Source organism: Apiospora aurea (assembly GCF_038362705.1).
Source record: "Apiospora aurea strain CBS 24483 chromosome Unknown utg000003l_segment0_segment0, whole genome shotgun sequence".
In the NCBI taxonomy this organism is placed as follows: domain Eukaryota; kingdom Fungi; phylum Ascomycota; class Sordariomycetes; order Amphisphaeriales; family Apiosporaceae; genus Apiospora; species Apiospora aurea.
The window spans coordinates 2,230,539-2,243,182 of NW_027117390.1; the positions used below are offsets into that span (position 1 = coordinate 2,230,539).

The 12,644-nt window shown below is 47.1% G+C and overlaps 3 protein-coding genes across 3 annotated transcripts; 1 reads left to right on the top strand and 2 right to left on the bottom strand.

The window, feature by feature from the left end:
• Positions 1-36: 36 nt before the first annotated feature.
• PG986_004555 (uncharacterized protein) lies at positions 37-5,286 on the bottom strand (the record flags this gene model as incomplete). Its single annotated transcript, XM_066840777.1, has 7 exons — positions 37-3,348; positions 3,407-3,903; positions 3,961-4,101; positions 4,173-4,479; positions 4,541-4,612; positions 4,649-5,225; positions 5,252-5,286. 7 exons carry the CDS (start codon positions 5,284-5,286, stop codon positions 37-39), a joined length of 4,941 nt encoding a protein of 1,646 aa, XP_066703404.1.
• Positions 5,287-5,593: 307 nt separating this feature from the next.
• Positions 5,594-7,046, top strand: PG986_004556 (fructosamine/ketosamine-3-kinase; the record flags this gene model as incomplete). Its single annotated transcript, XM_066840778.1, is given in 5 exon segments — positions 5,594-5,633; positions 5,884-5,936; positions 6,007-6,761; positions 6,830-6,886; positions 6,905-7,046. 5 exon segments carry the CDS (start codon positions 5,594-5,596, stop codon positions 7,044-7,046), a joined length of 1,047 nt encoding a protein of 348 aa, XP_066703405.1.
• Positions 7,047-7,343: 297 nt separating this feature from the next.
• PG986_004557 (uncharacterized protein) lies at positions 7,344-8,463 on the bottom strand (the record flags this gene model as incomplete). The annotated part of the gene is made up of 2 exons (XM_066840779.1): positions 7,344-7,838; positions 7,906-8,463. 2 exons carry the CDS (start codon positions 8,461-8,463, stop codon positions 7,344-7,346), a joined length of 1,053 nt encoding a protein of 350 aa, XP_066703406.1.
• Positions 8,464-12,644: the final 4,181 nt, after the last annotated feature.

Here is a 12,644-nt window from a genome sequence, read left to right on the forward strand (position 1 = left end):
GCAGATTGCACATAACAAGAAGCGGGCTCAATGGCATCAACGCGAGTTCGGATCTCGGGTTGATGCTGGCTCAGGATGCCTCGAAGTCTGAAACTGTAGCCCATTCTTGATGATGCCAAGCTCCCCGTATAAGCAAAACACCACGTCGCTGTCTGCTGTTGCCACAGGCCGGACAGCATGATATTCGGCATGAATGCTCGACACGTATTCGTTCGGGACAAAGAAATGCCGCGTGTAGATCTCGGTGTCCCGGTTATCAACGCTTATACTTGAGAGCCATGAGTTCTGGTCAATGAACATCAACCGTTCAGGCTTTGATTTCCTAACAACCCCGATGAAACAGTGGCACGCCTTGAGTAGATAACCGTACAAGGGCGTAAGCCCATTTTGATCGATTGGGCTCAATGATGATGCCGATGTCTGGCCAAGGTTGAAGAGGAATGTGGTAGTAGACGAGGCGTAACGTGTATCGTAACTGATGTCGAGAGCCAGCGTGTGCGTTTCCTCATGCAGCGCCGCGGCCTTGATTCCCGTTTCTGACACGTCGTCCTGGAGTTCGTAACTAAGAGAAAAAGCATAATTCTCTACCTGCGTTGGAAATGACATCGCCAAATACGCTTTTAACATGCGGTTCTTGACGAGTATGAACTGTTGGTCGTTGGCGGCACCGAGGTTCGGGATCCACCGCCAAAGAGTTGGTGCTTCGGATGAGCTCAAGGTCATTGAGCCAACGCAGGAGCCATCTTTGACAGAGTAGACACTAGCTGCAGACGCGCTACTCGCAAGCAGGAAGTCGTCGTCCACGCTGAAACAGAGTTGTTTCACGGGCTCTCGGGACCTTACACGCAGAACCAAGGAAACGTTGTCTGAGGTCGTGAGCTGTTTGGTGTTACTCAACCTCCAGGCCAAGATCATGCCGCTGGCGTCACCTGATGCGACCAGGTTATTTCGACTCACTGCCAGTTGTGTGACACTTTCTGCCTGTGGGTGAGTGTAAAGCACACTGATTTGGTGGCCTGTCTTGCTGCTGAAGGCCAAGACTTGACCGACGTAGTTTCCAGCCAGCACGATGGGAAGCGAGGGGTGAGCGCATAGAGCGGTCATTCTTGCTGATCTCAGCGGCTCATATTGGCCCTCCGTGGCACTCAACTGAACAGCGTCGTCACTGATGCTGGCATCATCCTCGGTATTCTTGCGAACGAGTGCCGCGGGGGACCAAATGCGCATGCCAGAGTCGCTTAAGTCGATAATGCTGGACCCGTCGGACGTGAAGTTGAGGATTCGAAAGGAAGCAAACGGGGTCTTCACATGGTAAAGGAGTGACAGAGACTCAAAGTCCCAGATCTGAATATTCATCAACGAGTCGCACGTCGCGAATGTGCGGCCATCAGGTGAGCATGATGCTGAAACAACCCCAGCAGTCCTCGGCGGCTTGGTGGAGTGGACTAGGCTGCCCGACCACGTCTCAAAAAGGGCAAGGTCGTGATTGGTATAGAGAACGAGGAGCATTCCGATGCCTGGATTTGGATTGAAGAGGATCTTGGCGGGAAGTTTGTCATCTTCTCCGCGGGCCCAGCCGATGAAGTCGCCCGACTGAAGGTCCCAAAGACATACCGTGCCCCCTCGATACCCAAGAGCGAGCATCTCCATGTCTGGAGATATCGAAGCGACCGATGGCGCCCTGTCTGAAAGGCGGTTGTAATCGGTCTCGACATCGTGGTTTCTGTACTCGAAACATTGATCCTCTTGCAAAGCGCCATCTGCTTTACTCCACGTGAGGAGATGCCCGTGCTGCGTCACGGCATAGATGAGCCTTTCCGTGGATGCGAGAAGTATACAACGTGACCTTAGCCGGGTCTGCCAAATCAACCTGCCATCAGTGTGTTGCAGTATGAGGAATTTTACGGTGCAGATCGCGACGAAGTCACCCGCGAAATGGACGATATCGATGGGCCATTTTGTCCAGAGATTTCCTTCCTTCTGACAGCTTTGCTGGTTGTAGAGCGATATGGATCCCGAGGCCATCCCGATAGCGATCAGGTTATCGCCACATGACGCAGTGAGTGGACTGTCTTGCCCAAAGGCCATGGATGCAATACAGTCGTCCCACGTGGCGTTTCTGAACCCAACCAGTGCTAACCCGTCCGCTCTCTTCCCGAACTGTCTGTAGACAGCAGACTCGGTTGGGCACAATGGGGGGACGAGGAAGAAGATGGAAGCTGGGTTGTGCAGTAATGCCGTCCCGAATTTGGACACCAACAATGTCAAGTCCATAGTCCAGCTATCCACACTTCTGACCTGTGCGCTAAGCGGAGAATGATACTTGGCTGTGCGATCCAAGTATGCCTTCAAATTTCTCGAAGTCCGGACTAGACAGTGAAGGTCACCCCGCAATGCCAACCTTTCAACCCATGACAAAACATTGGTCCTGAGAAACAAATCCAGCGAGAGAAGCAATTCATCGGTCTCCGAAGAAGCTCCGTATATGTGCTCTGAGAACTGGAGGGCATAGTCGAGAAGCGGCGGCTCCGCGGTTCGACCTTGCGCCGAGCCCCGTCGGCCTCTCGGTGGTTGTAGTTCGCGTCCTGACAAGAGTTTTAAACACGTTGATGCGAGTCTTTTGTGGGCAAGAGACTTGGAAACTTGAAACTCCCCAGCAGCGTCGGAATGCAGAAATTCGCGGACGGTAGGATGAACCAAGTCAACCATGTCGGTATCTTTGTCCACTGACACCAGTTGACCACAGAGACCCTCAATAGCGGTTTTGGCGCTGAGGAGTTCCTCCTTGATATCCAAACGTAAGGCCTGGCAAAGCTCCGCGATTGTCAACCGACGAAAGCTCGTCACAACCCACAGCAATAAAGCCTTTGCAATGTGTTTCTCCCGCTTATTTTCTGCCGTTGAAGAAGCTGTTCGCTGATAGTAAGGAAGCATCCCTTCAGGAATGCCTTCGAGAATGTTCAGAATGCTTGCTGAGGAGTAAACCTTCTCCAGCTCATCCAACACTAGGCGAACCCAGAGGAAAGACGCGTTGGAGCGAACCAAGATTTTTCGAGCTAGCTCGATTCGATCCGAGCCGTTATCTAGTGGGAGGCTTTCGGTTCGACTCCGGATATAACATTCGATATCGTGCATACTGCTCTCTGTTGGTATTCGAAGAGACCACAATGACATGGAAGCTTGTAGGGGCCGATGTATTCGCGCCATGTCTGGAAGAGTCCGGCTGGTGAGGAAGATCCGCAGTGGAAACGCCGGCTTCTCGCTCCTTAGCAGGGTCAAAAACTCTTGATACTTGGTACACTCATCAAGGGCATCGATTACCCAGTACTGGGGTGTATAGATACGGGCCTATGCAAATAACTGTAAGTCAATTTAGAAGAGTTCCAAGTTCTGGAAGGATGCTCACCTGGAAGATGCCTCTTTTGAACAACTTGGTCCAGATCGTTCTATCGTCGTCGAGATCAAATGTCGAGCCATCATTCCGCATCTGCATTATTCTCTCCCGAACTGCAGTATTTGACTTGGCCATTTGATAAGCAACGGATCTGAGAAAGTCCGACAAAGATCGTGATACTTTGTTCCCGGCATGAAAGTGGTAGTGAGCACATTCGAACTGGTGGTTTCTGAGCTCGGAGGCAACGTGAGCTGAGAGGATCGTCTTCCCCGTCCCAGGCTTGGCGTGGACCCAAAAGATGGATGTATTCATGGTCTTCTCCTCCGAGGCCTTCTCGTATGGTAGTTCATTGGTGCAGTCTCTCCAGTTCTGGAACTCGTCTCGTTCGTCGATCCATTGACACGAGCCGTCAGCCTTTTGAAGAGTCTCATCAGATCGCTCAGAGAAGTTAAGATATGACTTCAGGGCAGACATGTGTGCCTGCTTCTCCTCTTCCTTAGCAACTGTTACTACAAATCTACGTCAGCATGAGTCGAGGACACCAGAGGCAGGCCGCTGTAACTTACCGCCCTTCAGCAGATCCTCCACCGCGCCGAGGAGGGCGTTTCGTACTATGGCGTAGTTGGGGTCGTCAGGACTATCGAATTTGCAAACATTGCGATGATTTGCTCCAATATACTGAACTCTCTCGTTCTTGAAACCAGGCCCTGTGCTCGTAATGTATTAGAGGAAGGTCAAGTTTTCACTCTACATCGGAGGTCTCTGGGGAAGTGCACACCAAGAATTGCAGAATCCTTCCCGACTATCAAGCAGGTGGAGACCCCAAGACTCGTCCGTAAGGTCTCGTAAAAGGAATAGATGTGCAGTTGATGCGCACATCTCCCAAAGTCTTCGTTTATCAACTGGGCCGAGGTTGAGCCACTGGTCAGATCCCTGATGTAGTCGCGCGACGATAATATACCAGAAACAGTAAGAATCTTGTTGAGGGTCGCTGCGTAGTCCGAGCCTCTGTGTGGAGTGGCTAGAAAGAATATGCTCTGGATGCGGCTTCTGAGGTCTGGCACGTCCTGGGCCAGAATGTATGCCTGGCGATAGATTTTGTTCACAATCAGCACGCGCGACAGGCAGTATCGGTATGAAATTCACCTTTTTAATGACTAGCCCTCCCATAGAGTGCCCCACCAGTATGATCGGTCCCTGTTCAGCTGTGAGTCTTTCCTATTGTCTCAAGAAGAGCGGAAGCTCGCGACTTACACCATCATTTCCCCTTATATGTGGAGAGTTTCTCAATGCTTCCAGTAGAGCTCGTCCAAAGTCGTGAACATTCAGTATACTCGACTTTGTACTGGCCCAGTCCGATTCGTAACCAAAACTATGAATGTTGACGTTGTAGAAGCCTCGCTCAACGGGTAGCCAAAACTGCGGCCAGAAGAATTGGGGGTCATCTCCTTTCCTCCATGTCTTGATTGAACCGCCTCTTAGACCATGTACAAACACAATATCTACCAATGGCTCGGGCGAGGAATGCAGCAAACGCAGTCCGTCTGGTCCTCGTGTACCAGTATCGTTATCGACTGGACGATCGTGGCGTCTCTTGACCCATGAGGTACTGAACCGCCACTTGAGTGATGGTATTGCTATATCGTTCGACTCGGAGTTTGGGTATGTGCCGTTCGATCTACCGTCCGATGGTGTTGCTTCGGAACTATTCAATTCAATAGAAGTGCTCGCAGATGAAAGTGGCGGACGTGGCGCTAGCGGTGTTTGCGCTTTGGACGGGGCGGGCCGCGCCCACGCTATTTGGAACTTGGTGGGACTCCTTTTCAAAGCCCTGCGTCAGTGATGAATCCAATACACCTATTCGCGGCCGGCTGGGGAGAACTCACCGACATATTCATCAGCGATGTTGATGTGTGTTGCCGTGACAAATTGAATTCGCGCGATCGCACAACAGGACGGACGTGGTTTGGTAGTTTTCAACCCCGCCTTCGGACACGGTGATTGGACGCCGACAAGCTGCCAGGTTCCTGCAACCGCCGCCATGCAATGCATGTTGGTTGTTGGCAATAATGCTACCAATCAGCTACGCGGTCAACCGCGGTCAACCGCCAGCTTCCACCCCTCCATCTGTGACTTTCATTTTCTCAACCCCCTCCCAGCTTTCATCCAGACCGTTTCTTATCTACGTTTACCGCCGCCATGATCGACGAGAATAACTTGGATCCCGCTATCACAGCAGGTATGAACGTTTCATACTGAACATATCTTGTACAGAATATGTACGCTGACCAGTATCACTCCAGCCCTTCCACCAGGCAAAGTGATATTTGTCACACGGCATGGAAAGACAAACGTGCGTATCGAACATTGCGCTTCGCTATCGACTTTCAATGATGATGTGTCCCTTGCAAAACATGCGCAGTCTCACATAGTTCTGTGATACCACTGCATTATTTCATATGCTAATTCCAGCCGCCAGTGGTCCACAGGCTACAAAATCGAGCTTGAAGGAGAGAGCGAGGATGAGGAGTTCTTCGTCAAGGTGCGTTTTACTTGGTAACTATATGCGACATCAACGGAGACATATTTACCAACCCTCGTCGATGCAACAGATTCTTGATTGCGAACGAGCAGACGAGATGGCTATGGCGGAGTTCGAGTGTCAGAGAACACTGATGCAATACATTCCAGAACATGTAGTATCCCCGATTGCTTGGGGAAGATTTCAAGAAGACCCAACCAAAGCGTTCTATCTCACGCACTTTCGATACCTACATGAGAAGCTACCTACCACGCAGCAACTCTTACCGATCGTCAAGAAGCTGCACCTGTCCTCGACTTCGCCTACTGGCAAATTTGGGTTCCCTGTCACGACCTTTTGGGGCCCTCCACCGATGGACAACAGCTGGACGGATAGCTGGGAGGAATACTTCACGAGGAAATTCCGTGCCGCCTTGGAATACGGCCAGCAGCCACATGGTAGAGACGACGAGCTCTGCGAGCTTGGCGACCAGTTCATTCAAAAGGTCATCCCGAGACTACTGAGACCCCTACAGACCGACGGGAGAAGTATCAAGCCAACGCTGTGTCATGGTGACCTCTGGGACGCGAACGTACAAGTTGACGCAAGCACCAGACTGCCCATCATCTTCGATCCCTGCTGCTTTTATGGCCACCACGAAAGTGAGTTTGCCCTCCCACAGATGATTGCGTGCTTGACTAGGACTCACATACTGCAAGTGGATTTCCAAAGCATGCGATCTGCTCCAAACACACTGGGGCAAGAGATTGTGAACACTTATAAAAACGAGGTTGGCGCATCTGAGCCCCAGGAAGACTTTGACGACAGGAACGCGTTGTATTCTATGTGAGTAACGCAAGCAACCCCACACAGGGCCGTCGCCACGTTGATGCTATGGGGCTGACCGTCCACAGGCGTGGTGACTTGGAGACAGTTGGGATGTGGCCACAATGGCATCGGCTCTTGCAACAGTAAGTCAAAATGGCAAGCTCCCTCGAGATATATCCAGTGGTTCTGAGAAGCCTTAGCGTCAAAGACGAGATGCGTCGTTTGCTAGAGAAGTATCCTGATGGTTTTGCTGGTTTCAAGCGAGGGGTGGCCAGAGGAGACCAGCCTATATCAAACATGTAGCAGCAGACGGATTCAGTATGCGCACTATCATATCGAACGATAGCAGTTTTTGTATAGCAATTCTAGACCTTCACGGATTCCAGAAACTCTGTGTCGTTGTGTACCGGCATTTTCAGCATTACAAGCATTTCCTCAACTCCCGGAGTTGTGGTAGCTTCTCGATTAGTAGGCTTAGAGATTCCTTTGTGCAGTACTACCATGCACTCAACAAGTGCACTCATTATGTCGTCAAATACATGAGCCCCAATGCCAGCATTCGTGTATGATACTTCCGCACCCACGCCTGGCATGCCCTCGTTATCTTTTAACTTCCGTTACCCACGCGATTAATAGTACTCCCCCCTTCTTCCGTATCCCATAAACCGGCGTCGGCTTGCCGACGGTGGGCACCTCGGTCTTGCCGCTGAGCAAGCTGCTGTCGCGGGACATCTCGCTCCAGGCGACGCTGGTTCGGACCCCGTACTTCTCGTCCATGCGGTCCCGCTCCATCCGCTCCCGCTCCATCTTGTCCAGGTACGAGACGGGCACGACGCCGTCCGGCAGCGAACGGAACCGCTTCTGCTTCGTCCGCCGCCGGTGCACCCACCAGCACAGCAGGCCCAGCGAGAACAGGAAGGCGATGCCGCTCACCGACACGGCGATGATGGTCATGGTGATGGTCTGGGCGTTGCTGTTGTTGTCGCTTTCCACCAGGCCGTCCTCGTCCTGGTCCGGGGGTCGCACGACCATGGCGGTGTCGAGCATGGGGGCCACCAACAGCTCGGATTTTGCTGCTGATTTTAGGAAACAGTTCTGTGGCAAATCAGTTAGTAAGACGTAAACGCGTGGTTAGTTCTGGGAGGCCCAGGAGGTCACATACCTGAAATCCGAGCGTCTGGTCCGCATTGAAGCTCACAGCTTTACACATAGACGTCTGAGCACACTGCCCCATGCAATCCTGCAGCGACGACGCGAAGTGGTTCACGAGGCTATCGCTGCCCATATTGGTGCCGCACGAGAGGGCGAACTGGACCTCGTTGACGGTCTGCATCGTGGTCGCCTGCGTGACGGCGCGGCAGTTGGACGACGAGCTCGTCGGCAGGCCCACGACGGCGGTGAACTTGGGGCTTGGGTCGGGCGCAACCAGTTTTGCGGGGGTCGAGTCGGTCTCGTTGTGGAAAGCGCACGACGTGCCGTCGAAGGTGGCGGCCGTGCAGCGCGGGTTCGCGCGCGCGCAGGCGTCGGCGCAGTCGGACAGCGTCGGCACGTCGACGCTCGTCGTCCGCCGCCCGCGCGCCGTGCTGCTGCAGTAGACCTGGAACTTCTGGATGGAGCCTATGGTCGTGCCGTTGGCACACGCGTCGTTTTGTTGGCCACTGCCGCCGGCCGCCATGGCGACGGCGAGGTTGAGAATGAAGAGGAGTCCAGTAGGCCGCATTTTGGGGGGCAGAATGAACCGGCATCCGTGCTTTCGACCTGCTACTCCGGCAGAGCCAGCTGAACATTTCGCACCTGGGCCAGGCCGCTGTCTAATATGTCTGTTCCCGCCGTGGCATGTGTGTGTGTGTCATGTCGACCCTCATCCGGGCCCAGGGGTCGCTGACACAAGAGCACGGGCCCCCGATCATCGACAACGTTAAAATCGTATGCGAGATCGGTTGACGGAGTTTCCAAGCCAGGGGTTTGGGATCCCCCCACCACGGCTGGAGACGCATGGCCGGATACGGCTATATTAGAGGCTCCATATAGCCATGTTCGGATCCACGTCAACGTCTCGGGAGTTTCATGCCGTACAGTGATCTGGACCAGTTCATCTAGTCTATCGGCCGTATATTGGTTGCTTGGAGCTCCATATTCGAACCATAACTGCCAACCTCTACGTTTCGTGTCACTGGCCATGACCCGGTGCACTCAGGTTTCCAAGCTTTTGCGAGATTCTTTTGGAGCTTGAAATCCACGATGCCTTGGTGCATTGACTGCATGGACCTGGAGAATGAGTAGTTATCCAGATTGGTCGAAGAATGGACATGCAGCTAATGCATATGACACATGTGTCCTGACACATCAATGGTTCCAGCCGCCTCAAAAAGGACGCTTCCCCAGTCCATGTCAATTTTTTCCATATCTCCATTCCAAGGCTGACCAAACAGTATCGCTCGGCTTTCGATACATCGTCGTCACCCCAATCACCACAAATTCTTCAGCCCTCCACAGAAGACTCGGCAGAAACCGAGGTCCCGGTTATTTTACTACAGATCTGGTGTGATCACCCGCTGGCTAGTTTAACATCTCCAAGGGACGCGACGAAAAATTGTAAAAAGTCTCCGGCCGGATTCCGACAGGAGAGTACGGTTGGAGGGCTTGACTACTGATCGCAACCCTGCCGAAGTAAGGAGCGGAGCTTGATGGCGATGACTATAGCCCCTGACATTTCAACCCCTGGGTGGCGGGATGCAGATGTCGGCTTGAACAGAAAAGAACGGACGGGTGATTTCTAAGCACGCCATGCAGGCACTGAGCCTGGCTAGAGCGCCCAGCTTGTCAGTTTCGTCCATCATACCCTCAGCGCCTCCTTGACCCTTGGTGCGGACGGATAGCCGCCCACGCGAAATGTTGACATCGAACCGCAGGTAACTTCATCTACTCGACGCACCCTAAGTTAATGTCATCTCATCTTCTTTTAGGTTACCACTAGAGCGGTTATCGTATTTTTAACCAGTTATTTCGTCCTACTTATTATTAATTAATATACACCGATTTAGACTTAACAGGGATTTTTAACTAATCGAAGTTATTTAAAACACTATATTTATATTATATAAATAATCTCACCGCGGTTTATTATAAAAAAGGTAGTAAAAATATTATAACTTTTATTAAATTTAAAGGGCATTGATTACCTCTTTTCGCCCTCTCGATTTTTAAATATATAAATTCTTAATATTATTCTTATTTAATCCCTTTTTTCTAAGTTCCCTTACTTAAAAGTAACTTACTTTAAATAATTCTTTAACTCCGCTTAACTAAGGTATTCCACCTTAGAGGGGAATTAAGCGAGCTTTTATAATAGAAGTGGCGATAGATTCTCAGATTATTATTAAATATCACGTGTATTAAATGGAAGCAGATATTATATAGTTTAAAGTAATCTATTCTCCTCCGTCTATCCTTGTAGAAAAGATTTCTTTTAATTATTTATACCCTTTTTAATTAAGGTTCTAAGGCATTAACCTAAACTTCGTATACTAGAGTTACTATAGTAAGTAACTTATTAAGGTTTTCTATATTCTCTTAAAACTAGCCTTTCGGAGAAACCCTTTTATTTAACACACCCCCTTAATTATTAACCTTTTAAGATAGATAAGTTAATAATTAGTAATATTTATTTCTCCTTTAATAATTAGCTCTTCGGCTGCTTCGAAGTCTTTTAAAGTTAAATTCCTTTTTTATCTAGCCTTAAGTTTTTCCCTTATATTTACCAGTCCGATTTATTCGATAAATCGTTAATGCTTTTAGTAAGGAAGTGCTTTCGTAAAACTATCGGCAATTATATATTTTAACGGGATATATATTACTTTAAAAGTCCTAGCACGAACCTCTTGTTTTAACTAGTGGTTATAGATATTTACATGCTTTAAGCGAGTATTTAAAACCGTAACTTCCTTTTAAACTAGCCGTATTATTTATGAATTATTGTATTTTAAGCGAATTTTTTAGGTATCTAGCCTTACTCCTAATTTTTTTAATAGTTTAGAAATAAAATACCCTTTTTTAATAGCTTAAATAAAGGAAAGTAACTCTATTTCCGTTATAAAAGTAATTACGGTTTTTTGTTTATTTATTCGCTAACTAATAATGCCGCTAAATAGTTTTATAGTATACGTTTATAAGTTTTTTTCGGTTTAATAAATTATCGGCGAAAGAAGCGTCGCTTACCACGATAAAGTTATCGGATCTTTTTAATTATAATGCGAAATGCTTTATAAAGTAAAGGTATTAAAAGACTCGGTCTATTATAGTATAATATAACGGTTTAGGATTTATATTAAATTTAGATAAGCGAGAAGCGGTAAATACGATATTTAATCGAGTAATAATTGCCGTATATAGGATCGAACCGATTTTTTTTTAGTATAGGTTAACCTCGCTTGGCCGTGTAAATCCGTTAAAAAATAAGAGCTCGTTTTAAATTATAAGAGTTCGAAATAACCGTTTCGGTAATTAATTTAATAATTGCGTAATTTTATTAATATAGTCGGCTTATAATAGCTAAATATGTTTTTTAACGCGGTTTCGAATAACGTTAATTCCGAGGAATTATTAAAATTTATTGCCGCCCGTGAATTAATAGTATTCCTTTAAAAGTATAATCGTTTAATTAATCGTATACCTTTCTTAATTTTTAAATACTATAACGATATCGTCGATATAAAAAAAGATTAATATATTCCTTTTTAAATAATAATAAGGTTTATAAGGAATTTAAACGAAACTAAGCTCGAGGAGCGTTTAAATAAACTCTTTTTATTATAATAATAGTAATTTTCGGAGCCCGTATAAGGCTTTATTTAACTTAATTAGTGTAGCTATTTTTTTATAGCTAGGAGGTAGTCTTATATAAACGTTTTTATTAATTTTAGCGTTAACGAACGCGTTTACGGTATTATACTGGATTAGTTTTAAGTTAAATCTAGCCGTAATAGCTATTAATACTCGAAAGGAACGGTTAGCTAGCGTTAACGCATATATATTTTCGTATTTAAATATTATTTACTAATTATTACGCACGATTAGGCGTACTTTACATTTAATAAACCGGCCATGTTTATCGAATTTATATACGTAAACCCATATACAGTTAAATACCTAGTATCCTAGAGCCTAGTATAACGGAATTTCCGTCTATAATTTCATCTCTCGGTAACTAAATAAATATTGCTTCTCTACCTCCTTAAAAAATATTCCATATAAATATACTATAAGATTACGGTAATTCTTAAATAAAGTCGGTATTTACCTCTTATAAAGTTTAATGCTTTTTAATAATACCTTTAATATCTAATTAAAAAAAGCACTAAAAAGCTAAACTTTATTCTATTAAGTTAGCTCGGCTTTTAATTTAAAAATACTTTAAATCGTGTCTTGCTCACGTTTTTTCCGTTAATTAAGCTTATAATAATAGACACTCTTTCTACGTTAAACGTAGACTACTAGTTTATATATCGAATAGGAAGGGATTTTACCCTATCTAATAATGCGTACCGGAGATCGGGCAGGACTATTTCCGGGCCTATACGATTACGATTTCCGTTATTAATAAAACTCTTAATAATACCAGTAAAAAGGAAAACCGGCCGGGTAAGCAATACCTCGGGGGTTAAAAATGGGACGAAAGTTACGGTAATATAAAAGTAATTAATCCCTTCCGTTCCTTCCGTTCGTAGCTGCTTATTAAGGAAACAGGATTTCTTTCCTATTTAATTTTCCAGGCTCGAACTACTTTTAACTATCGGATTATTCCTTTCACTGTTAAAACTAATCGATATATCCTCATCTTCCTTTTAAATCGCTACACTTAACGTTAAATCACCTCTTTTTAAAAACGCCGTTAATTATAAA